Source organism: Pararge aegeria, chromosome 12 (genome assembly GCF_905163445.1).
Source record: "Pararge aegeria chromosome 12, ilParAegt1.1, whole genome shotgun sequence".
NCBI classification, from domain to species: Eukaryota; Metazoa; Arthropoda; class Insecta; order Lepidoptera; family Nymphalidae; genus Pararge; species Pararge aegeria.
Window position 1 is genome coordinate 16,613,811 of NC_053191.1, and position 24,637 is coordinate 16,638,447.

Below are 24,637 nucleotides of genomic sequence, written 5' to 3' on the forward strand. Positions count from 1 at the left end.
CAAGTGTCCTTCCGAAAAAGCAAAAGCCTTGGAGAGCAGTTAAGCTTCGGTTACGGTTATTATCACTAACTAGTGATCATAGTCGTTAAAGCCCTCAAACCTCCGTTGGAGCTGCATAGTGGGTCTATGCTCCAAAACCCCCTCACCTATGAAAGAGTGTGCTAGACTGTAAGATACAGGTGAGATGACAGTCAACGCTTTTGAAGATAAAAGACCGACACGTGCATAGTACCTCCGCTAATCGACGCGTACCTAATTATGTGTCATTTTAATTTTACATGTGACGCCGGGCTGATTGGTTTCTTTATTTAAAAACTATTTGGTTTACGGTTTCACATAAGTCTCAGAGGACGTAATAAAGTAAAGCCTGCGAAGTTTTATTTCGGTTTTCATTTACACGTTGTATAAAAACTTACCCATCGGAATATGACGTCGTATGGATGTAGGAATAATATGACAAAAGCCATTCCCAGCGAGACTACACCCAACAGGAACAGAAGGAATAAACCTAAAACAAAGGAGAAATACAAGTAATTTCACTCACTCTTAACTTATTAAGTGTAATTTTATAAAGTGGGTAAACTATTGTACTTTTATAACTATACATTCATATTTGTCAAATACTTTATTCCATTGCTTAACTATTTATTAATTAAATTTATGTTTCATTATTTCATCACATCAGTTTCATTATTTACGTGTACTCACGTAAGTAGTGAAACTTCTTTATGACATAATTTTTATTGTGTTGCTCTAGTTATGAGCGATAGTTTTCTGCTTAGAATGGAATAGAAAAAACTTTATTGCAACACAACACAATACGAAAAACACAAGGAATACAGTAATACCAAGTAGCACCTAGTAGCACTAAGTACAGTGCTACTAGGTGCAAAGGCGACCTTTTCACTAAAAGTGATCTTTTTAAAGGCAACCTGAGCGTCCGAAGCCGATAAAATGGTAGAAAGTGGATGGTGCATAAAATATGTTACAAAAAATTAAATTCAAAATTAATTTATTTCAAGTAGGCCTAATATAAGCACTTTTGAAACGTTAAGTCTGCTGTGGGTAGTGACTCTACCACCGGTTCGGAAGGCAGATTCTACCGAGAAGAAGCCGGTAAGAAACTCAGTAGTTGCTCTTTTCCAATATCAAACATTTTCATTATACATTTTAAAATTCATTTTTCTATCTTGTGAGAGATGAAAGTGGAGCCGGATGCTTCCAAGCAACCTTGTCAATAAGAAATTCATCAATTGTATAATAACCTCGCTGTAATAAATGTGTTTTAACACATTTCTTAAACTTATGCATTGGTAGGTCCAAAATTTAAAAAAAACTTACTTGAACATAATAAGAAACTTGGCTAGAAAAGATCGCTTTTCCAATCCAAACAATTGTATAACAGACAAACTAGGCGGTATTTTACGAGTATATAACTAACTAACGAGGGTTATAATAAAACTTCCGTCGATATAAAAGAATCAAGAAATTGTGGTATGGAAATTATTTATTACGGCTCGAAGGTCGTGGTATTTATTGATTTATATTCGCCACAATACATATTATCTGACCATTGGTAAAAATGTCATCGAGGTTTTTTTTTACCAACTTTGATTTGTTAATTTATTTACATGCGAAAAAAATAATAGACGTGAAATTAAATTGCGCTTTGATGACATACGCAATGACAAATGACATGGGTAGGTTTAAAATTTTATAGGTATGGGGTTTTTTTACCCATTGGTCTCTAAGTACCTACCTGCCTGTAGTTAGAAAATGGAAGTTTTCAACCCCGTGTTTCGTAGAGCAACTTAGCTAAGCCGTCTTTTACAGTTATTGTAACAATCAGTCAGCATTTCAAAGATACAGTGCTTTGGAAAACCACAGTTTTTAGCACATTTGTACTGAGACTCCTTAAAGCTAATATATATGCAGCGGGGAGAATATAAACTCTAAATCCCTGGGAGAATGGCATTTAAAAATGGAATTTAAATTTACTCCGAAAAATGGCAACCAAGGAGGTAACTTATTAACTTTTTTATTTAAATTTCGAAGTGGCTTACAAATAGCTGATTATTGAAGAAAAAAATGAAAACTTTCCGCGGGAAAAAATAATCAATGCGGTTGATGCTGGCCGCTGCATTAATTTCTGTCGTACTTAATTTCTTTCTCCCTTACTAATAACGTTAAACGATTGCATCAATTGCAATGTTTTGTCTTTTTCTTTCGAATGTAGAATTACTGATGAGAGAAAGAGATAAATTATTTTTAATCACATAGTCTAACAAAGTTTGTTTTTACTACATACATGAATATTTAAGATATAATTTTATAGAATACCTAGTTTTCCAGTACATTTTACAATGTAACATATGTACAATTGATTTAATTACACCAAAATTCAATTGAATAAGTACCTACTCAATTAAATTGTGGTGTAATTTATTTTTTCAATGTTTTCGTAATCTAATTGTATGTAATGATACATTTTGATTTTTTTTACGTAATAAAATTTGCATGCCATATTATATGGTATAGTTATTAAAATGTCCAACTTGGTACCTGTGAATTGGCCGACTAACCAATTTAGCAGGTCTGCATGCGTTCAAACTACACACTGTAGATGGTTGTGAATCAAATATAATTTTAATTATTTTTTGCAAACTATTTACTCATTAAAAAAGAGCTATCAGCACATTTGATTAAATTATACTAAATAAAGTTATAGTTATCCAAAGTTTAATTATTTACCCACTTTTTAAAATTTCTGTAACATTCATTCTGATTATCAATTTTAATTATAATAAGTGTATAAATTATATAGCTTTAGTTTATCTATGTGTATAGGAAGAAAAGCCCCGCCAATCACAAAAGCAAGGCTGTTCTTTTAAGCATATACAATATTACAATTTTAGTAGACATCGTTCAAAGAGCGGCCTTGAAATGGGCGGGTCACATATGTCGAAGGGAGGTTGGGCGGTGGAGCCGAGTGATTCTAGGTTGGCAACCGCGTACTGGACACAGAAGCATCGGCCGACCACCAGCTCGATGGAGTGATGATATTGTAAAGGCAGTAGGGAAGAACTGGATGCAGCTAACCAGCAATAGACCGAGATGGCGTGCAAATGAAGAGGCCTTAGTCCAGCAGTGGACTGAGATAGGCTGATGATGATGATGATTATGAATGTTAGCAGACTAAATAAAAAAAAAATACCGCTAACAATGTAGCCATCCATCATTTACCACTAGGTCAGATTTCAGCTAAAGGCTAACTTGTAGTTTATTACAAAAGGCTGTGCAATGAAAACAATTGCTATATTAAAAACGACCCAGGTTAAGGCTTCGCACATAAAATGCTTTGTAAGGCTTAAAAGGTTAATAACTCTAGTCAGTTTAACGGTTCACGAGCAGCCTTCGCATAAGGTAACAATCATGAATACGTAAGTTATTTACATGTTATTTGATCTGATAAAAGTTAAGGATACAAAGTTCGCCGATATTAATACATATCGTTACGAACGGAAGGTTTTTTTTTTGTCAACATTAAGAACTATTTCTAGATATCGCTTGGTGGCCGAATTGTATTTAAAAAAAACTATACCTTCGGATTTGCATGTATTGCGTACTGTGTTGTAAGTAATTTCACCTGGTACTTGAATATATATATTTTTTAATCTTTAATTAGTTTCCAAAAATTTTCTAGTATTATACGTTGATGAGTTAAAAATAAAAATTATTATCGAAATAGGTGTTCATTAGACGGATACAATAACTGCCTTAAAGGTAAATAAAGATAAATTCTTCTAATTGTTGTAGAACAGGGTGACAGATGGAAGTTGAGTATGGGAAAATTTACGTTTTACAAAAGTTCATAAGCATTTCGAATACCAGGACATTAAGATGATGAAACTTTTATTAAATCTATGAATATCTTCACAGCGACAAATATTAAGTACATCTATGTAAATAATTTGCAGCAGTAACAGATTGTATCTGTTACTTTTCTCTCATAATATTATTTTAGTAATTAAGTATTTTGTTTTTCCTAAGTTGGATGGAGCTGGCATATCCGTGTTAGATAAAAGTCCCGAGTAATTAAATCATATTAGTTAAATATTAGTGGACTTATTGATTATCCACTGTAAACGAGAGTTTTCAGTAGGGTTTTTTAAATATAAATTTTGTATATATATTTAAAAATATATATTAATTTTATTTAACGAACCAGAATTTTTTAAAGAAAAAGAACACGTACTTTTAAGGTCATGTAATTTTTTTTAATGTTTTGAAATGGCTAAGAAATTCAGACATCCGATCTAATATAGAGAGCACTGTCCCGCCCCGCTACTTCTGTGCAGGTTAGCGGGCTACATTTAAATAAGTATAACAATAATTAGTTAAATACTTGTACGGCTGTAGGTACTACACAAATGTAGGTAGATGCTGATAAAACAGGTCATGATTATTCATTGAACAAATGAACCCGCCGATAAATCACTAGTAATAATAGACACTTGTAGTATAATTTTATTTAGTTAGGTATCTGTTTTGATTCCGCCATACTTAAACCGGTCTAAAGAGGACTTTGTACGAGTGACAATTTAAAAGGCTACAGTACCCTTAAGCTAATATTTATATAGCGTGCTTAGAATGTGTGTTATAATAATAAATAAATGTAACATTATAGATTGCACTGAAACTATAATGTTACATTTATTATTATTCAAGATTTAAAATAATTTAAATGTACCTACAAATGCCCAGCTTAGGCGCAGATATTTTTAAATTAAATATAAAAAAATGATTTTAAGGAGTTAACCAAAAAGATACCTAGCATCGATACCTTACATGACACACCCACAGCTTTTAGGAAAAAACTCATCGAACACTTATCGGTGAGTTTTTCTCCAAAATAAAAGTTAGTTATTTAAGTACCTAATAATTTAATGTCTTTAAGCTTTCTTTATAAGCATGCATGCACGTATATTTGGCATCTTGTTATTTATTTTAATGTTTTTTTTCCTAACTATTTTTTGTCAAATTAAGTTCACATGACGCTTTGACAATGCTATGTAGATTTGTTATTGCCGTGCATATCAGCTCCTGTTATTGTGGGTGTACTATATTTAAAAAAAAACGTGTAATATGTATTTTCTTAGTGCTCTTAATGAATAAATAAAGAAATAAAATATATTATGAATCAAAGATTGTTATAATACATGTTTTTAAAGGGGTCGCTCTACAATATCAAAAAAAAACACTTTTTACTGAACAATCATCATTTCTCGAACAGGTATTTTTATAATTTATACTTATAATAGAACTATACAGGGTCAAATTCTGTACACTGAAGATATTTAAAAAAATATTTTTTGGAGGACTTTCTATAAAAGATACTGGACCAAAAACTGTTTAATTTTCAGTGTTCATAATAAATTCTGCAAACTTGTTCGACGAAATGAAGCAGCTATTCACAGCATCAATGGAAAAAAAAGATTAAGATATTTATAGTGGCGACCTTTAAACACAGGTCAATGTTACTAATGATATGTATAATAAAACCAAAACAAATTTATGTATAACAGCCTACTCATAACATATCTCGAGTGTAGGACCTGACAGTTACAGATTTGCACTTCCTATAGTTTTTTTGGTTAATGACCTTTTTTCGCTCGAGGTCAGCCTACAAAAATACTGTAACATACATATGAACGCATTACTGGCCCACAACAGCGCACGTGTCTCCTCCCAAATTTGTGAGCTAGCAACGTTCCATAGGTGTAAAGTCAGACGTGCGCGGGGCGTTGTCATTATTTATGGACACACTAATTTAAAATAACACGTCCTTCCCAAAAGAGATTATAACATAATTATTTATTTATGTAAATTGGTATACAGAAAAAAAACTGTAACTTATGATTTTAAAGTAAAACTGAAACTGACTTCCTTGAGATAGGTAAATCATAGTTTAAAGTATAACTAGAGTGTATTATATTGTACTAGCTGCTGCCCTCGACTTCCTCCGATATATTTTGGGTATTAAACACACACACATATATAGCCTAAGATTGTAGCAGGCTCACCTAAGCCTGCTACATTGTTAGGCTGTATCATAACTTACTTAACTAACATGTAGTGGAATAAAAAAAACAGTAACCAAAAACTAATAGCAAATGATTTTAAAGATGAGCGCTTTTTTTCTAAAGCATTAAACAACCTATTGATGAATGAATGAATGAATACACTTTTATTGTACACCAAAGAAAAAAAGTAGTTACAGAGATATAAAAACATATCAAGAGAGTACAATTTGGTGGCCTTATCGCTACATAGCGATTTCTTCCAGGCAACCAATGGCGTAAAAGGAAAAAACATAGAAAAGAGGTAGGTGGTGCAATAAATAATATTTAAAATTATACAAATATATATATTATATATATCTATATAAATATAACTATAATAACAACCTATTGATGCTCAATAAGAAAAAAAACTCTTTGGTTAATCATCCAAACGCACATAGTTTGAGCCTGGAGGTGGTATGGTGTGTTTTTATTGTTTCAAAATCGGTTTTTAATAGCAATTTAACTACCAGGTAATCAGTTTGAGTTCATATTTATTTTGTTGCCTATTGATATTATTCAAATAACACGTGCTTCTCATGAGAAAGAGATTAAAACATGATTATTAATTTATGTAAATTGGTATACAGAAGTAGGATACACACAAAAAATTGTAAATTATGGTTTTAAAGAAAAACTGAAACTGACTTCTTAAAGAAAATAATAGTTAAAAGTATATATAGAGTTTATTATATTGTACTAGTTGCAGCCCGCGACTTCGTCCTCTTTTGAAGTAAAACTTCTTTAGGCGCGACTATGGAGTAACTCAGGTTTTCTTCTAACGGAAGTAACGCTTTCGTCAGACGTCTGTGTAGTTTCCGCTATGTTTAAATAATATTGGATTGGTCGTAAATATGTTATATACTCCACGCTTCTTGACTTCTACGCCGGCTAGTGGCAAATATCGTAATCAATTAGATTTTTTTTATTTCCAATATTTTCAAACGATCAACGATGATCAATAGCAAAGTGAATAAAAACTGTTTAAAAAAAAAAATTAAATTGCAAAAATTGCAATAAAATTTAAAAAATTTTAATTGCATTTTTGAAAATATCTAAATATACTTGTTTATTTATTACTTTTGTAATAAACAAATTATTTTGCTCTTTCATCAATAAATAATAATAAAAGTTTTACTTCAATCGCGCGTAAAGGAAACCTTTCTTTATTGGGGATAAAATGTATCCTAGAGTCTCCAGAGATCTCCAGTATGAAAACTATTTCGTTGCAACATTTTACCAAGATGGCTTCAACGCTTATCTTGGTAAAATCCTGCCTAGGTAACAAATTTTATTTTTTTAAATACCGCGGGAAACTAATACCATCACTTTCCGACTTTCCGGGATAAATTCTATTCTTTCTCCATTTTCAGGATGTAAGATATATGTGCGCCAAATTTTATAAAGATCAGTTTAACAGTTGAGCCGACCAAAGGAAACAAACAAATATACACAATTTCCATTTTATATTATTAACAAGTATGGATGAGTAAACACTATTTCAGTATTAAAGTGTCTCTTGGTAGAGTGGTTACCACGATTAACTACGTAAAGCGAGGTTCTATATTCGATTCATGAGAAACAAAAACTTAAGTGGCAGATGGACTTATTTACTTTTACAAAAAGAGGTCGTTTATTGCAACACGTATTTATATTAAGAACATAAGTTGACCTACTTAGATACTAAAAATAAACATGATAAGAAATTAATTGATACATTTGTTTATTAGTATCTATTTATTTAAGTTTAAAATAATAATTCATTTGATATTTAAAGTTTTTATTAAGTCTTCTTGTCGAATGTTATTATTATTTTCTATAATTTTGTTTTTAAACATTGTTGTTATTAGTACTTTTTATTTGTGTACCACATCAAGCTTCATCATTGGATATATATACAAAAAAAATAACAGAAACTGAAGAAAGAAGTATAAATCAAAAGGCGGCCTTATCGCTTAGTAGCGATCGCTGCCAGGCAACCTTAGAAATTTATCGGTAACCTTAGAATATCATTGTTTAGGTTCACAGCATCACCGAAAAATAAACAACAAAATTACAGTTTATTTCAGTGGCGAAAAATTATATATTAACTCAAAAACTAAAATTAAAAGCATTTATCATATAATACGACTACGACTATATTAAGAACGTTATATTATTATTACACGTGTAACGTTCGTATATAACGTTCTAATTAAAAACAATAAATTCTAAATTAACTGTTATTAGGTTATATATCGTATTGAATATATATTCAATATCTAATCCATTTATTTCAATAAAGCACTTTAGAAACATCTTGTACCTATATCTGACCCTACCATCCGATCGGACGGCAGATTTTGAAGAATCTGGCAAGAGATTCAGCAGAAATACAATGAGTGAGAAATGCTCTTGCTCGTTCTCTTAACATATAAGAAAGAGAACAAGAGAAGAAACAAGAACTCGAAATTTTTATCTCAATTCAGTCAAAAAAAGTTTCAAATCAAAAGGACACTTTATTATTATGTACAATCTTATATGTACATCTTTATTATTATTTACAATCTTATATGTACATCTTTATTATTATGTACAATATCAATGCATAAGTAACAAATGATGTTGTTTAATTCGAAATAAGTCTGGTCTTATAAATGGAAGAACCCGGGGCAGAGGTAATTTGGGAAATTATTAATTATGAATTTTGTCTTCGCCTATTAACTGGTCTACCGATCTAATTAGGATTTCGGTACGATGATTAGGGGTTCGCACGGTTTACTTTAACTGCCATACCCCCTAACAGGTTGGCCCGCTACCTTCTTAGACTGCGTCATCGTTTACCACCAAGTCTGATTGCAGTCAACGCTTGAAGTGAACTTAAAATTAAATTTTCATATAAAAGTAAACGAAGAATAGTGCCAACCCTAACCAATTAACTTGACATCACATTTATATTATCGAATTATTATGTGAAAATTAATGTTTTAATGTTATCTAAGGACTTTATCTTCTCTCTGTTGCCACAGTACCCTTATGCGACCTTAAATGTAAACAGACGGCTAGGGTTGTCACCACGTGTCTTTTTCAGTATTTATTTTAAATGGTTATTTCTCTCGTGGTATTGATCTCAGGAAAAGTTGAAAATCAAAATTATAATTAACACTATGATAGTACGTGTATGGAATATTTGTAATGTATTAAAGTTCTAACACTGAAGGTATGCACGTATGCCTTACTGGTCGATGCAGGATTCTCCTATTTTGGGTACCCCGCTCTTGGCTCCATAGGTCTCATCGGCGGTTTCAATTATAGATGCTGGCAGCGATAGTCGAAGATAGTGGATGATAAGAAAGTGTTGAAGTCCCGAATTAACAAGGACGTGCGCGCCGCGCCGCGTTGTACGTTAGCGAGAATAGTCCGAAAGCGAATGACATTTGAAAGTTGATAGGTAGGTGGCGCTAGCGAACGTTTGGAATCGTGACATTTACATTCCTTTTCAGTGTTAGATAATAAGATAGAAAATAATAAATTAATATAAATAATATAAAAATAAAGTATTTATGCTGGACTTTGGAAACGTTTGATATACGGAACAGTACGTATGCTTCGTACCCCCTTTTTTGCAAGTCTTGTATATCCTTATAAGCACTTTTTTGGACAATTGAAGTTACCTACATACTTTTATAGGGAGGTTCTTATTAGTTCGGTATAAAATAACTCAAGTGAGCAAGTCACGCCTCAGTGTTAAGATCAAATCTCAACGTGCCAGTAAAAAGTGGGATTCTCCCGGACACCGGTTTCAAACAGTTATCTTTTTTAGGGTTACGTAATCGAACCAGAAACCCTTATTACTGTTCTTCCTACGTAGCGGTTTTTTTTTGTTCTTATCTCTACTAATATTAACTAAACTAACACTTGAGATGATTGTGCGATACCTTTAAAGCGAAGTCAAAGTTAAAAATATCAAGTAGGCCCATAGGTGGCACTTTTGATGCGTACATTACATGAGAATTACACGGTAGTGAGATGATGGCGATAACCATATTCGTATACTTAAAACTAAAGCTACGAGGGTTCCAAACGCGTCCAGGTCTGAGAAGAAGCCTACAACAAACTTAGCCGGGTATTTTTTTTTGTTATCACCACCTCACATTGTCAGTTAAAATTATTAGAAGAGCAACCTGGTTAGAGCAATAATTCACACCCAAGCTTTTTTATCGATTACGTAGTCCTTTATACGCCTAATGCTAAATGGTCCGTATGGAGGACCGGAACTGTTCTTTGCGAGTGAGACATCCATGTTGAGGGCACTTCTTAAACCAAGGCGTGTTTGGACGCTTTAGGTTTAAGTTAACGAATGTAGTTACTATCACCTAACATTAATGGTAACATATTATATGTTTGAACGCTTTATAGGTGCCTGGTAAGGTCTACGTGAATAAAAAATTTTTTGAATTTAGAATTTTTAAATTTTGACAGTAAATGATATCTAAAATTCAACCGCTTATTTATCACCGCTTTTTTAACGCAATTTGTTTTTGTATCGGACCTCTCTTAAAGAATTTAATTTAATTCTCAGATTCGCAGCCAGATAAGAGGTAATAATAATAATCAAACAACATCTTGGTTATCAGTGAACTTCGGATTACTTATGAAAATGCAGCAATCTCATTGGTAGTTTCCAATCACATCCCAAACCTCGGTTAGCTCTGGTGGAGCGACGCATTTATAGAGAATGTTCAATATATTAAACTGGTACATTGGTATTATAAATCAAAACAAGATGATATTATACAGGTCAATGTACGGAACTTCGCACTAAACAGTAATCATATATAACTGTAGTGTAGTAATCATTGTCCGTGCATTGAGTTCCTTATAACAAAACCTGTCGTCATATCCTGCATGGAAAGGACGGATCACCATTGTCAGATTGAGTATATACGCTTTTGTGACATTATCCCGAAGATAATAAAAAAAATAGAAATTAACTTTATTGTATACCTAACTTAATTAAATAAATTATAAAATATAACACTTAATATACAGTAGTATACGAATAACACAGAGCAACCCAAAAAATGAAAGAGAAAAAAATTAACTCAGACTATACGGTTAGGTTGTGCACAAGAATTATGTGTATTATATTCATGAAAATATTCATCAGCTATCTTAGTACCATAACACAAGCTACGCTTAGTTTGAGACTAGATGGCGATATGTGTATTGGTTGGAATATTTATTTATTTATTTATATATTTATCTATAGGCTCGGGAAACGTCATAAAAAAAAACATTATTTTTAGATCATATCGTACGCGTGCGCTGACAGTAAAATTTATTTAAATGGAAGAATTACCTTTTTAACGAGTAATAAATTTGAAGAAGCACTATATTTTTTTACATAAAACACCTTTTAATCATATTTAAGGTCAATTCGAAATGGTTATCACAATTCTGATTACATAAAACGAAAAGGAAAACCGCGAAAATTATGCTGTACGCTCCGTTGCACCTTTACCCGTAAAGAATGTCTTAGACACAGGAGAGAAAATACAGAAAACGTGTTTATTATTTTGCCTCTAATGGCGCATCCACACATGCCCGGCGGCACGGCCGGCGGCATGGCCGGCGGCCGGGCCGCCGGCCATGCCGCCGGCTCATGCATCTTTTACCTGCGGCACGCGCGGCTTTTGGTGCCGGCGGCAGTTTGCTTGCGGCTTCGATACGGAGTGGTAGTGTTGTCGTATTCATTTAAATAACAAAATGACAGAATTTAACTGGGATGATAGTGCTGTACTTTTATTAATAGAAAAGTATCAAGAAAATGAACTATTGTGGAACCCAAGGCATATGGATTTCAAGAATCGCAACAAAAGAAACGATGCTGTTAGGGATATTGCTTCTGTGTTCAACATAGCATCAACAGAAATTGAGAGAAAACTGAAGAATTTATCTAGCCATTATTTTCGAGAAAAACGCAAATTTGAAGAATCTAAAAGGAGTGGATCTGGACGGGATGATGTTCAATTGCCGAAATGGTTTGCTTATAAGGCGTTATCATTTCTTAATGACAAGAATGCACCGGTACCGACTCTGAACAGCCACACACCTAGTGTAAGTACCCATCAAATTCTTATAATTACCTAAGTAGACTAGTTGGTCGACCATAATAAATTTAAAATACATATTTCATTATGCAATATTTTCGTTAATAGGGGTAGGTACAAAGTTTTTGCTTCGCGTATTAATATTTTAGATACCTACTACCTACAACCCGGTAACAATACATAATACCACGGAGCGCGGGCGAGCATACTCTCGTTTTTGACCTTATGTAGTCGGCATAACACTTACCGAAAGCGAAGTATTCGGGAATAAGCGCTCGTGAAGAGTGTACAGGGTTACTGGTGAGACATTTGCAATACTTGAGGACGTGATATATGGCCAACTAGCTGATGCCCGCGACTTCGTTCGCGTGGATTAAGTTTTTAAAATCCCTTGGGAACTCTTTGATTTTCCGGGATAAAAAGTAGCCTATGTCACTCTCCAGGACCTTAACTATCCCCATGCAAAAAATCATGTCGATCCGTAGCTCTGTTGCGGCGTGATTCAAGGACAAACCAACAAACACACTTTCGCATTTATAATATTAGTATATATTAGTATGAAGTATGAAGTATGATATGTAAGATGAAAAAAAATATATAAAGAAATAATATCAATTATTTACTGAGTAAATGTAGCTTAAACTTACATAATTATTTGTATACACTATACATACATGTTATGTTTATAAGCTTGGTTTTTATTTAATATTTACATACTGATAGGATATATTCAAAATATAGTATTGAAGCTTGTTTGCAATTATTTATAAGATTTCCTTTTTATTTTCAGTCTTCTCAAGATAATATCACTCCCCAGACTACGCTACCTTCGACAAGGACTTCACGAAAGCGAAATATAGAGAGAGAACCTGAAGTTGATGAAGCTTTGCAATTACTGAGGGAGATCACGTCTAATGCAAGGCAACGCGATGATGCTGCTATATTTGCAGACTATATAAGTAGCAAGTTGAGGAAGATGGATCATTACACGATGTGTACAGTACAACATCAAATCCAGAATATTATCTATGAAGCAGAAATGAGAATGGGTTCGATGAATTTTGATACTAGTAATACTACTCAGCCTCTTCGTTATCAAAATGTTCGTCCAGGATACTTCACCGGCCAACCTACAACGTTAGCAATGTCACCGTCGCCCTCAACTTCGCGCTCTTACTCTGTTCAATCAGACTATGAAATGCAAAATAGCCCAGATGTCAATACAAGTGACAGTCTGTTACAAGTCTTGGAAAATAATTTAACCAAATAATTTAACCGAAAATAGTGTAATAGATTAAAATAAGGTTACATATTAAAATGACGAAAAACGCAATGCCTTTACTTAAAACTAAAATAAATGTTTATATTTTCGGTTAAATTATTTTATTTTAATAAAAGCTTAAAATTATTGATACATGTTTCTGATTCCTAAATAAAACAATTATTTGAATAATCATATTTTATTTCTTTCAAACATTATATTTGATATTGCCAAGGAAGCTGACCTTGTTCCGATAGAAAATAACATTTTAGCTCATTTCTAATTACACTTGGTTCTACATTTAGAGCGATCTGCGGTATATTTTGTTGCATTTCGTTCAAAACTCCATCAGTAGTTCTTTCATTTCTCTTCATAAAATTATGCAGATGCACACAAGCCATCACGACAATTTTTGCTTTCTCATTTTGTAAACCAATGCGTGAATGCAAAATTCTGAATTTATTAGATAAAATGCCAAACGCGTCTTCTACAACCATGCGCCCGCGACTAAGTCTATAATTAAAAACCCTCTCAGGTGATCCTTTTGCATGATATCCAGAAAACGGTTTTATTATATTCTGTGAGATGGGGAAAGCATCGTCACCGATGAAATAAAAAGGTACAGGTGTATTTCTCCCTTGTAATGGAATCGCTTGTGGCAGACTTAAAGTTCCATCTCGTATCATATCAAATAAAGTTGAATTTCGTAGAACTCCACCATCAGATATTCTGCCCTGACATCCAATGTCTACGTATAAAAAGTTATAATTGGCATCGATTAAAGCTAGCAAAACAATACTGAAATATGACTTATAATTAAAAAACTCAGAACCGCTATTAGTTGGACATAGTATACGTATATGTTTCCCATCGAGGGCACCTACGCAATTAGGTACATTCCATTTCTGCATGAAACTTCGAGCCACTGATAGCCATTCTCCATGTGTATTCGGCATCTGTAAAAAAAATTGTTTGTGATATTTGTGTGTTTAGTTCTAGTTATATGTATGTAAAATGTGTGTGAAGTTCCAGGTAGGGGAGAGTGGGTAACGGTGGATCAAGGGGTACAGTGGATCGAACGCGGCCTATATAATGCGCACATTTACACGATATAGCATTTTACGTTCTATTTTGTATTGCCCTTGACTCGCTACCGGGGTGCGACGGAAAAGTAAGTATGAAAGCAAAATATTTTGAAGTTTTAAAAATGTAATGCTGCAGTTTGTAAAAAGTATTTAATATGAATCAAAAGTCACATGGCGTCATCAGATATGACTATTTTTTTTAAAGAAAGGGAAATCCTTTCTTTAAAAAAATAGTCATATCTATAAACCTGAGAAAGGTAGCCCTAAGATTGCTATGGCAGTGTGTACCTTATTGATTTTGCTCAGGCTTTATTATAAAAACACATTCTAAAAGTGTTAAATTGTGGCAATATTTAGCTCTACAAAAAAGTTGATTCACTGTTACCCATTGCACTCTCCCCTACAGTATAAAATCAAATATTATAATTGTGTCTTGTACATGCCGTAACTGTGTGAATGTATGTGGTCTGTTTTGTTTTCTAATGTAGGTGTTCAGTTTCTAACTACCTAATGTGTTACGGATATTTTGTACTTACCCTTAAATAATTGGATAATGTAGACACCAAAGTTTGACAAACATCTAGAATTATTAAAGAAATAACTTGTGGAGACACTTTAAACAGTGTACCGAGTGAAAAATAAGAGTCTCCTGTAGCCAGGTATCTCAAAGTAATTGCTAGTCGATCGGAAGCTGACACAGCATTTCTCCAGCGGGTGTCAGTTTTTGATATCATGGGTCCAGTTAAATTCAGTAATATTTCAAATTCTTCACTAGAGATCCTTAGAAAAGTGTTAAATTTCGAACGAATATTTCTTCGGTTTATGTCGTCCCTTCTAAAATCTTCAAGTATCGGGGACACATTAGGCCTATTTCGAAGACTTGGTCTGACCCAATATCTTCGTTTGATTTTGCGGTTCTTTTTATGAATAATGACATACAACACTACACTTGCGATACACGCAACTATATCATAGTCCAACATCTTTCGATTCTACGTACACGACTAATTTCAACGAAAGTCACAACACTACTGCGTAAATTGCAACCGCGACTGCAGGCCGCCGGTAAAGCCGGCGGCAAAGTCAGCGGCAAGGCGGTCTGAAAGTCGGCGGCAAACCCGGCGGCATAAGCCGGCGGCATGTGTGGATGCGCCATAATGTTCTAAAAGTTCACCATAAAATGGGGAAAATGGGAAAGTTTGTGAGCTAGCAACATTCCGCGTGTGTGAAGTGACGTGCGCGGGTCGTTTTCACTGTTTTTGGACACAATGCACTGCATGCAATAGTAGCTCTTAATTCTGTGACCTTAGATAAGAATCTGCTCTGAGACGATCAACACCATCAACCCATAACCGTTCCCTGTAGTGGGCCAGCAATGGGTTAATGGTGTTGATGATGATCACAAATTTAGGTGACCTTATCAATCGTGCATACAGCAAATCATGGCAACGCGCAGCTCGTGTCTACCTCTTAAGACCATCCGATCCTACGATCACTGAAGGTGGTAGGACCGGAACCGATCATACCCTACCCTTTAGTGAATACAAAACATGGTTCCATAAACAAACGAAATCCACACACTTAGAGCAATGGAGATATGCCAATGAGTGCAAACACACAAAGGAGGTCATGCCAAACCTCCACCCACGATTAACTGCTACAACTAAACCGGGTCAAACTAAGGACTGTTGTAGACATGATAACGGGGCACTGCCCAAAACATACCTTTTTATTCTAGGTATAACCGTCAGTCCTCTGTGCAGAGCATGCATGTAGCCTGTAGGCAGGGGAAACACCGATTCAGGTAATGCTCCTATGCAACGGAGTGAGCTTTGCACTACATGCAACGGATGGTTCCGGCCGACTAAGTACGGAGTCAAGTCCGTTGGAAGAAGAAGAAGAAGAACATACATAATTAAAAGCTTAATTTCTGCACTCTTTGCTTTGAAGAATATAGGGCCGTGGTAAATTTTTATAATCTTCATCTGCATCCTTAGTCAAACACATGCTCACTTCATTAATATTAAGATTAATTAGTGATCACACATATATCTATATATATAAATGTGTGTGTGGGTATGTTTCGTATAGGCTCCGAAACGGCTGGACCGATTTCAATGAAACTTTCAGGGAATCTCCGGATTGACCTGGCCAGTAGTCCTGTAAAGTTTGGTGACGATCACTCCTATTTTTGAACTGTCGAACTGTCAAATACAGCTTTTATTTACTATGATGATATTCTATTGTTGGGTGTGCATGGGTGTAGATAATGATCTTCACCCGCTCGAGAAGAGAATAGAAGATAACGAATACGGAGAGAAATAAATGATTTAATATATTATGAGACTTTCATCTTTCATCTTTCAACTTTCATCATTAAAAATTTAATGATGAAAGTTTATTGTTTAAATAAAATAAAGCAAAAGGGCTGGGTACGCTGGTTATCAATAAATATAATATATATCAACACATATGTTATAAATATAATATAGGTGTTCCTCAAAATAAATGTTACGTATTTGCGAAAGTACTTATGCTTGTGGTATAAAAATATTTAAACATTTACCACTCATGGTAAAAAAATTTACGGAAATAAATAAAAAAATAGGTTCAGAATTTGGTTAATAAGTAAGGCAAATTATAATATTAAGGACTTATCTTCTGGGCGGCTTAACCGACGTGACGTGACGGGACGTTCTCAGAGATAAAAGCCTTTTTTGCTGCCTTAACTTGGACACATCTTTTAGTTTTTGCGTTAAATTATTTATCGTGGAGTTATTAACAATACGATTATAATGATTATTGAAATCCTGCGCACATTCTGCGATTGCTATTTGTATTTTTGATACGTCAATGCTTTTTGCTGTACAAAAAACATAGTAGAAATACATAATCATCGTGTAGTGTTCATAAGGACCCTCAAGATTATCTTAAGTCATCATCTTAGAAAAAGATGACGCTAAATCCATTATCCTGGATTTAACGTATAGTTAGTTAGGTACGTTGTAATTATATTATATTTTGTGCACATTGACCATCGGTATATTTTTTTGGTTTGGGTTTTTACACGTCGCTTTGCATCCAAGGCTGATCCTAATTGAAGCCGAGGTGCTTGGATAATAATCTGAATAGATTGTAAATAGACACCTACCAAAGAAATACAAATCATACAGATAAATTATTAGGAATTATTATTTTGCCTATATGTATAACGTACGCATATTTAAAAATAGATAGGTCATAACTAAAAGATTTCATACTCTTAAAATTATATTTAAAAAAGCTTTTGTTTACTACGGAAATTATAAAAAGTGTCAAACTTCTTTTATAAATATTATCCCACCAAAAACATTATGTAAAAGACTAGCCAAGTCTCGATGGAGCTGCTTGTTTATCTTTAAAAAGTAATGAATTCGAGACAAAGTCGTGCCAAGTCTAAGGTTCCTTACTGCGATTTCTTTATTATTATAGTTAATGTTGACTTGGCCGTTGAACCCTCGTGCACCCACACGAGGGTACAAAGCCAGGTGCATTGAAGGGTACACCGGGGTCAAAACCAGGCGGATTTTAAGTATGTGACTATAGCTTACTGGATTACGAAAATTTCTGCGTTCTGATCTTATCCAGAGGTTCTCAAATAGGGGCCTGAAAATGCGGCGAAATGCGGCCTGAAAAGTAAAGAATGGTACGGTGTTTGCTTCGCGCTCGACAGCGTGCTGCCGTGCCCCCCGATATAATTTTGATGATTTGAATAAAAAAGTCTTCTGATGTTTTAAAAATATATTTCTGGTATGTTGGTTATAGGTTGAATTAAAGTTGTGTAAAGCGGATTAGAAACCTACATAATACCAACCCATCGGCCATCTTGGACAGATTGTTATCAGACATAGCTAATAACACTCCCGATCAAAATCGGTTCACCCTTTCGCGAAATACGATACCACAGATACACACACGTTTTTTAATTGATTCTTCTAAGTGTCGTCTGGAAGATATCACTTCGAGCGATATAACTGCCTTCACACATTTTAGTATTTTTTGTATCATTAAAAGCCTGTAAAAGTCCACTGCTGGAGTGGAGGCCTCTTAAGACCTACGCCTTAACCCAAACTAAGAAGGTTTGCCTGCCCAGCGTGGTAATTATCGAATCACGTTATTGTTCACAAAATATACAAATTAAAAAGAAGTATTTTCTTTTCTTATTTTATTTCGTGCAATGAAGTATCTTATCTACCTATCTAAACATATTAATTAAACTGAATATAATGTGCCTAAAGTCATAAAGAATACAACTATGAATATGAATGAGATAACTGTTAATCTGTAACAGATAACGAGTTCACGTGTATTCCACGAGACTAATTTCGCGATAAATAATGTAGACAACTTTGGGTGAAAACGAGAACTATTATACTAAAACTGACCTTTCTACTTTATTTTTCGCAGGAGACTGTCTGGCGCTTTTGAATATGTGTTTCAATATTTTCAATGGCAGGGCTCAGAACGGGTGTTTGCCTATTTGTTTAGCCTTAAGACAAGATTGAAGAATAGATTTAAAAGTAAATTTAAGAGTAGACAAGAGGTCGTCGCCCGCTTTTTTAATTTTGGTAAACTAACACTTTAGGTAATTCTGATGACACTGCACTAATATTTTAACCTTAACCTAATGTTGCAGCAAGAAAGCCTTAATACATTTTAGCTGATGTGTCATGCTGGGGTTAATTTTTTTGGTAAGGCTACTAGGAAAAGCGTGTGGTGAATTTGAAACTTTTTTTTTTTATACGGAGAGATTGCCTGACGGGGGAAACGGAGTAGTTATGTGGGACTTGCATCCACTTAAAACTCTGTGTGTCGCTCGATAGACCTATGAGTGAGAACACGGGGTTCACTTGCGTATTCACCGCACTCTCGCCAAGGTTTAGACCCCCCAATGCCCCATGCATCCAATCGTCAATGGCCTGATCGCTGCCAAATACGCCAGAGAGCCGTGCACTACATGGCACGCCACCTACTTAGGCCTGTCATTACTTCTCCATTAATGTAGTGAACTTGACACAGCTTTATGGGAGGCTTCTAGTTCTAACCGCATTGAAGGCAAATTTTGGATTTTTTTTTAAATGTACTCCGGTGTGGTCCAATTAATCCATACCGCTGAATGATATGGCTTTCTGGTAAACCATCCAGCGTTCGTAAGCTACAGTACTTTTTAATAATGTCCGGCAAGAATGTTATTATCTCTTGTCTCTCTCCAACCATGAGTAAGGTATACACACTAGTCAACAACACTAGCTACGTGCGAATTGGTAGACTGCCCTGGCATTTTCGAAGATGATGGAGAACTCTCAGGCATGTAGGTTACCTCACGATGTTTTCTTATACTATTGAAGCAAGTGACATTACTATGAAAATTAAGCCTAATTTGCAATCCTCCGCGAAAAGCCGGAGAATCTGTACGTTGTAATTTATAATTTCTTGTAATGCATACTTTGTGTTAAATTTTTATTTACAATTTTTCTGTATGTTTCTGTGGTTTACAATAAAAGTGTATTAATTCATTCATTTCTTCAATCTTTATACTCGAAATCAAACAAAAACAGATCTTCGGCCTTCTACTCTCTACGCACGTTTCGCTCCTATACTAGAGGATTTTTCGGAGATTTTGACTATACAATGAAATATTGTTAAGAATTATTATAGATCGTGGAATTCCGCAAAGTAGGCGTTACTTTGCTTCTTTCCAAAATTAACAAGTGTTTATTTTTAAGTATTTTAAGTCATTAATAAATAAATAAAATAAATATACTACGACAATACACACATCGCCATCTAGCCCCAAAGTAAGCGTAGCTTGTGTTATGGGTACTGAGATAGCTGTTGAATATTTTTTTATGAATATAATACACATAAATACTTATAATATACAGATAAACACCCAGATACTGAAAAACATTCATGTTCTTCACACAATCACTCTCCAGTTGTGGGAATCGAACCCACGGCCTTGGACTCAGAAAGCAGGGTCGCCGCCCACTGCGCCACTCGGCCGTCCTTAGCATTAGTTTCTTGGATCGAAAATGGACCCACCAAAAAAGAGTTCAAAGTGTCAACCACTAAAGCATCGCGCTAGATAGCACTTGTAATCGATTACAAAAAGAAAAATGTTAAATTAAACACCGTCGGTTATAATTCTTTGGAACCGGATTTGTCGTCCGTTCAAATAGTCTTAATATCGCTTAACCAATAATCGTATTGGTTTAATCATTAAAATTCCTGAAGAGTTGTAGTTAGGTACACTCTTTAATGCTGACTACACATGAGAGTGGTAAGGCAGAGCATTTTTTATGCTCTACTAAATGCCAGTTAATCGCAGATGAAATATATATATATATATATATACCTATTAATATTATAAATGTGAATGTAAGTTTGTTTGTTACGCTTTCATGCAAAAACTACTAAACCGATCATCACGAAACTTTGTACACATATCCCTGAAGGTATTAGAAGTAATATAGGATGATTTTTATCCCGAAATTAGGCTCAGTTCTCTCGGCAGAGGGGACGAAAGTGATTGATGATTTTACACCAGGCTTAGCTATCCTAAATACATAAAATGCTGCCACATTTATGAGGCACATGTCTTACGAAAAAAAAAAAAAAAGCGGACGAAGTCGCGGGCAATAGCTAGTATTTATATATATTTCATCTGCGTTTACCGGTGTGGGTCGTCATTCCAACACCTTGAGACCTCAAAGTCTATCGGTTCTCCGAACTATGCCACTTCAGCTTCGCGACTCGTTGAGCTCTGTCGGTAACTTACTCTAGCTATTCTACGGATTTCCTCTTTTCTGATTTGATCAAGTAGAGATACTCCCAATAGAGTTAAGGAGTTAAGTTAATAGCCCTTCCCATCGCCCGCTGAGTGTCCTTGAGTCTTTTTATGAGGCCCGTGTCAGTGGAGTGCACAGGAATTTGTAACGAGGGTAAGCGTAAAGAAGTAAAATGCCAAATTCCTTCGCCGTTGCCAGTTATATGATTATGTTAGGGTAAGCAGCGCTTTTGTGCATGTACGAACTGCACGCCACTGCCCATAGTGAGCGACCACTTTTCAGATCCGTAAGTCATCACTGGCAACACGCATTGTCCGAAGACTTTGGTCAGGCAATAAGATATTTTTCCGGAAAAGATCTCACGAACGCTGTCTATCCGAGAGGGAATCGGCGGTTCACCTCTTTCTTAAAATTAGACTTTTTGAGAAATTACCTAACTGGATCGTTTGTCCTAGGCAATATGTACGTATATATAAATATAGAAAATTGATAAATACATTACATAAATATAAAGCTTGTAAGTATTGTTTTGCGTGTAGACCCAGCCTTATGTTTAAGTTTTGGATATTATGTCATTAGGATAAAGCAAATATTAAAAAGTAATCAAAGCAAATCGCTAAACCATTTCATTTAAAACTTCTCTTCCAGGCAGAGATTAATAATGTCAAGTGCTATATTTTGTTTTGTAAGTATTTAAGAAATCCATTTGTTATGGAGTTGTTATTTTAGTAATAATATGAACTATGTAGAAAATTCATGCTTGTGTTTACTTTCATATGATATTATATCACTGTGTGCATGCCTAAAAATGTAAAGTATATTACAAAGCTTATGTAAAAGTCGATTGTGAATCATAATAAGTGAAAATAATAAAATAAGCAAAATGTTTTAAAATAATAAAATATAGGTACATTACATAAATCTTATATCTTTAAACGAGCAATTCTTATAATTGGAATCTCGGAATCGGCTCCAACGATTTTCATGAAATGTAGCATACAGGTGGCTTTGGGGGCGATAAATCGATCTAACTAGGATTCATTTGTAGAAAATGTCATTTTATTCGTGTTTTATTGATAAATGTTTATATTCATAAAATTGGAATCTCGGAATCGGCTCGAGCGATTTTCATGAAACTTAGTATAAAGGGGGTTTTGGGGGCGAAAAATCGATAAAGCTAGCTTCCAATATATTCATTTATATTGGAATCTCGGGCATTCATTCATTCATTTATATTGCAAAAAATATCCTTTTTGAGAGATTCTGATGCGTGAGATGCGTGAACGGTAAACGTTACGCCAAACGACAGAAGTATGTAATTATGTATATCGGAATTGTGGGAATTGTTGTTTCTTTAAAGTTCTATAAAACAGTCCGCGACAACATACGAATATTTTCTTAAGTCGGCACATTCGCGGACGAAGTCGCGCGGGTCCGCTAGTTATATATTTAAGATACATCGTCAATAATTAGGCATAAGAAGCATTCAAAAGGAATTAGGAACCTTTTAGCAGTTATAAGTGTGATTTAATGTCTTAAGCCACCTTGATTACTAAATAAATAAATTATTTCCATATTGACAAATTCTTTAGGAACGGATGTAAATGTCTAGATTTAATATTAGAATTGCTAAATTCCCATGATTTAGGAAATAAAAAGAACATTTATGCAATAACCTTGAAATTGTGTTTTGGTTTGCAGCGATAAATTTTTAATTGAATGGTTTGTGTGAAATAGGTTTTATGTTACCTGCACTGCATATTTTTCCTTTTTTATTTTTATTGTTAGAATAATAATATTAGTATTTTTTTAGTATTAGCTATTGTGACTGTAAAAACATACGATTATTACGCAAAGAATAAATAAAAAAACAGACATTTTTGCATTTATAATATACTAGCTGTATCCTGCCACGCTTCGCTGTGGCACATTGTGATTGAACGGTTGAGAAAAATAGATAAAAATTTTATCATGATAAAAATACGCATCAAGGATTGCCTTGATGCGTATTTTTATCATGATAAAATTTCAGCTCGATTGGTGCAGAACTTTTTGAGTTTTTGAAGCGTACACAAACCAACATAACATTTTTATGTATATATAGAAGTATGTGGTAAAAATCATGGGTGTGCCAAAACGATCTGCCGTAAATCTAGTTTCTTTAACGACAGTTAATTAAATTATACACGTAGCGGAAGTTTATATTAAAAAAAAACTAAATTTGTAGGTACCCAGGTTCTTCTGGGATTGCACCATATTTAATTTGAGCTGTTTGTGTCGATGTGTTGACAGATGATCATCAGCAAGAAAATTTATATACCTACCCAAAACACGAACAAACACAAATTATTATTAGGGGTGATAATTTTATTTATTTCTACGGATATATTTTCAGATTGGTTTTATAATTTTTTTTATTAAAATCATTATAGTATTTTAGTCATTAAATCTAAATAACTGGACAAGTTTATAATGTTTTTTTTTTTAATGTGCATATATTTAGATCAAATGAATGCGAATATGAAGTTCTAGTTAGTTTTTTATCAAAATCCTTTTATCTCGTTCGCATTAGATTCCATAGTTTTAACTTAAAATTATATTAATTGCATTTAATGGCATTAATAATCCTAGTAACATTAATGAGTTTAACCTAATGATGTTTGGATTGTAAATATTCATTAACCTAGTATTTAATATATTATTCCGATAATGTGGATCGATCACGTTTCGTGACGTCAACGCTTTATCTATGCAGTGTCAAAAATCAAAGTTGAATTTCAAGTATCGTGAATTTAATTAATAATCTATATCTTCAAATAAATGCATTTGTATTGTCGGTCTGTATTATCAAGCAATTAATAAGCTATTATCGTTATTTCAGCGATCTTGTTCTAGACCATATTCTATATAATATAATATAGTTTACAATTATTACATAAAATTCTTCTTTTTTTAATTCTTAACAATGCTTAAAAAAAAATAAAAAACACTATTAAAAATGTTATAAAAATAAAGACATCCACCCTCCGCTTGCGGGGCTTTTGAATGCCCAAGCAACCGGCGGTCAGGGCTCCAGAGTGAGGAACCTCCTCACAATACGCGCCGTTTCAACGACTACTGCCTTCTGTATCCGACCCTTGATCCAACAACCAAGCGAAAGCTTCTTAAGATGTTGGTCGAAGCTTTTCGCGAGAAGAGCATTGACTGAAACGACAATCGGAACGGGCGACTCAACTGTTTTTATTTA

The 24,637-nt window shown here is 34.1% G+C and overlaps 3 protein-coding genes across 5 annotated transcripts in view; 1 reads left to right on the forward strand and 2 right to left on the reverse strand.

Moving 5' to 3' along the window:
* The window catches only part of LOC120627833 (scavenger receptor class B member 1-like), a 94,120-nt gene that overhangs the window by 24,198 nt on the left and 45,285 nt on the right, over window positions 1-24,637 (reverse strand). For all 3 annotated transcript variants that reach the window (XM_039895907.1, XM_039895906.1, XM_039895905.1), the window contains one exon: window positions 417-508. In XM_039895907.1, the coding sequence (XP_039751841.1) occupies window positions 417-508 (92 nt within the window). The remainder of the gene's footprint in view (window positions 1-416; window positions 509-24,637) is intronic.
* Window positions 11,739-13,537, forward strand: LOC120627835. Its single transcript, XM_039895910.1, has 2 exons — window positions 11,739-12,221; window positions 13,005-13,537. Exons 1-2 carry the CDS (start codon window positions 11,871-11,873, stop codon window positions 13,482-13,484), a joined length of 831 nt encoding a protein of 276 aa, XP_039751844.1. The 5' UTR covers window positions 11,739-11,870; the 3' UTR covers window positions 13,485-13,537.
* LOC120627834 lies at window positions 13,642-15,714 on the reverse strand. Its single transcript, XM_039895909.1, has 2 exons — window positions 15,097-15,714; window positions 13,642-14,431 (listed from the first exon to the last, which is right to left on the reverse strand). Exons 1-2 carry the CDS (start codon window positions 15,541-15,543, stop codon window positions 13,691-13,693), a joined length of 1,188 nt encoding a protein of 395 aa, XP_039751843.1. The 5' UTR covers window positions 15,544-15,714; the 3' UTR covers window positions 13,642-13,690.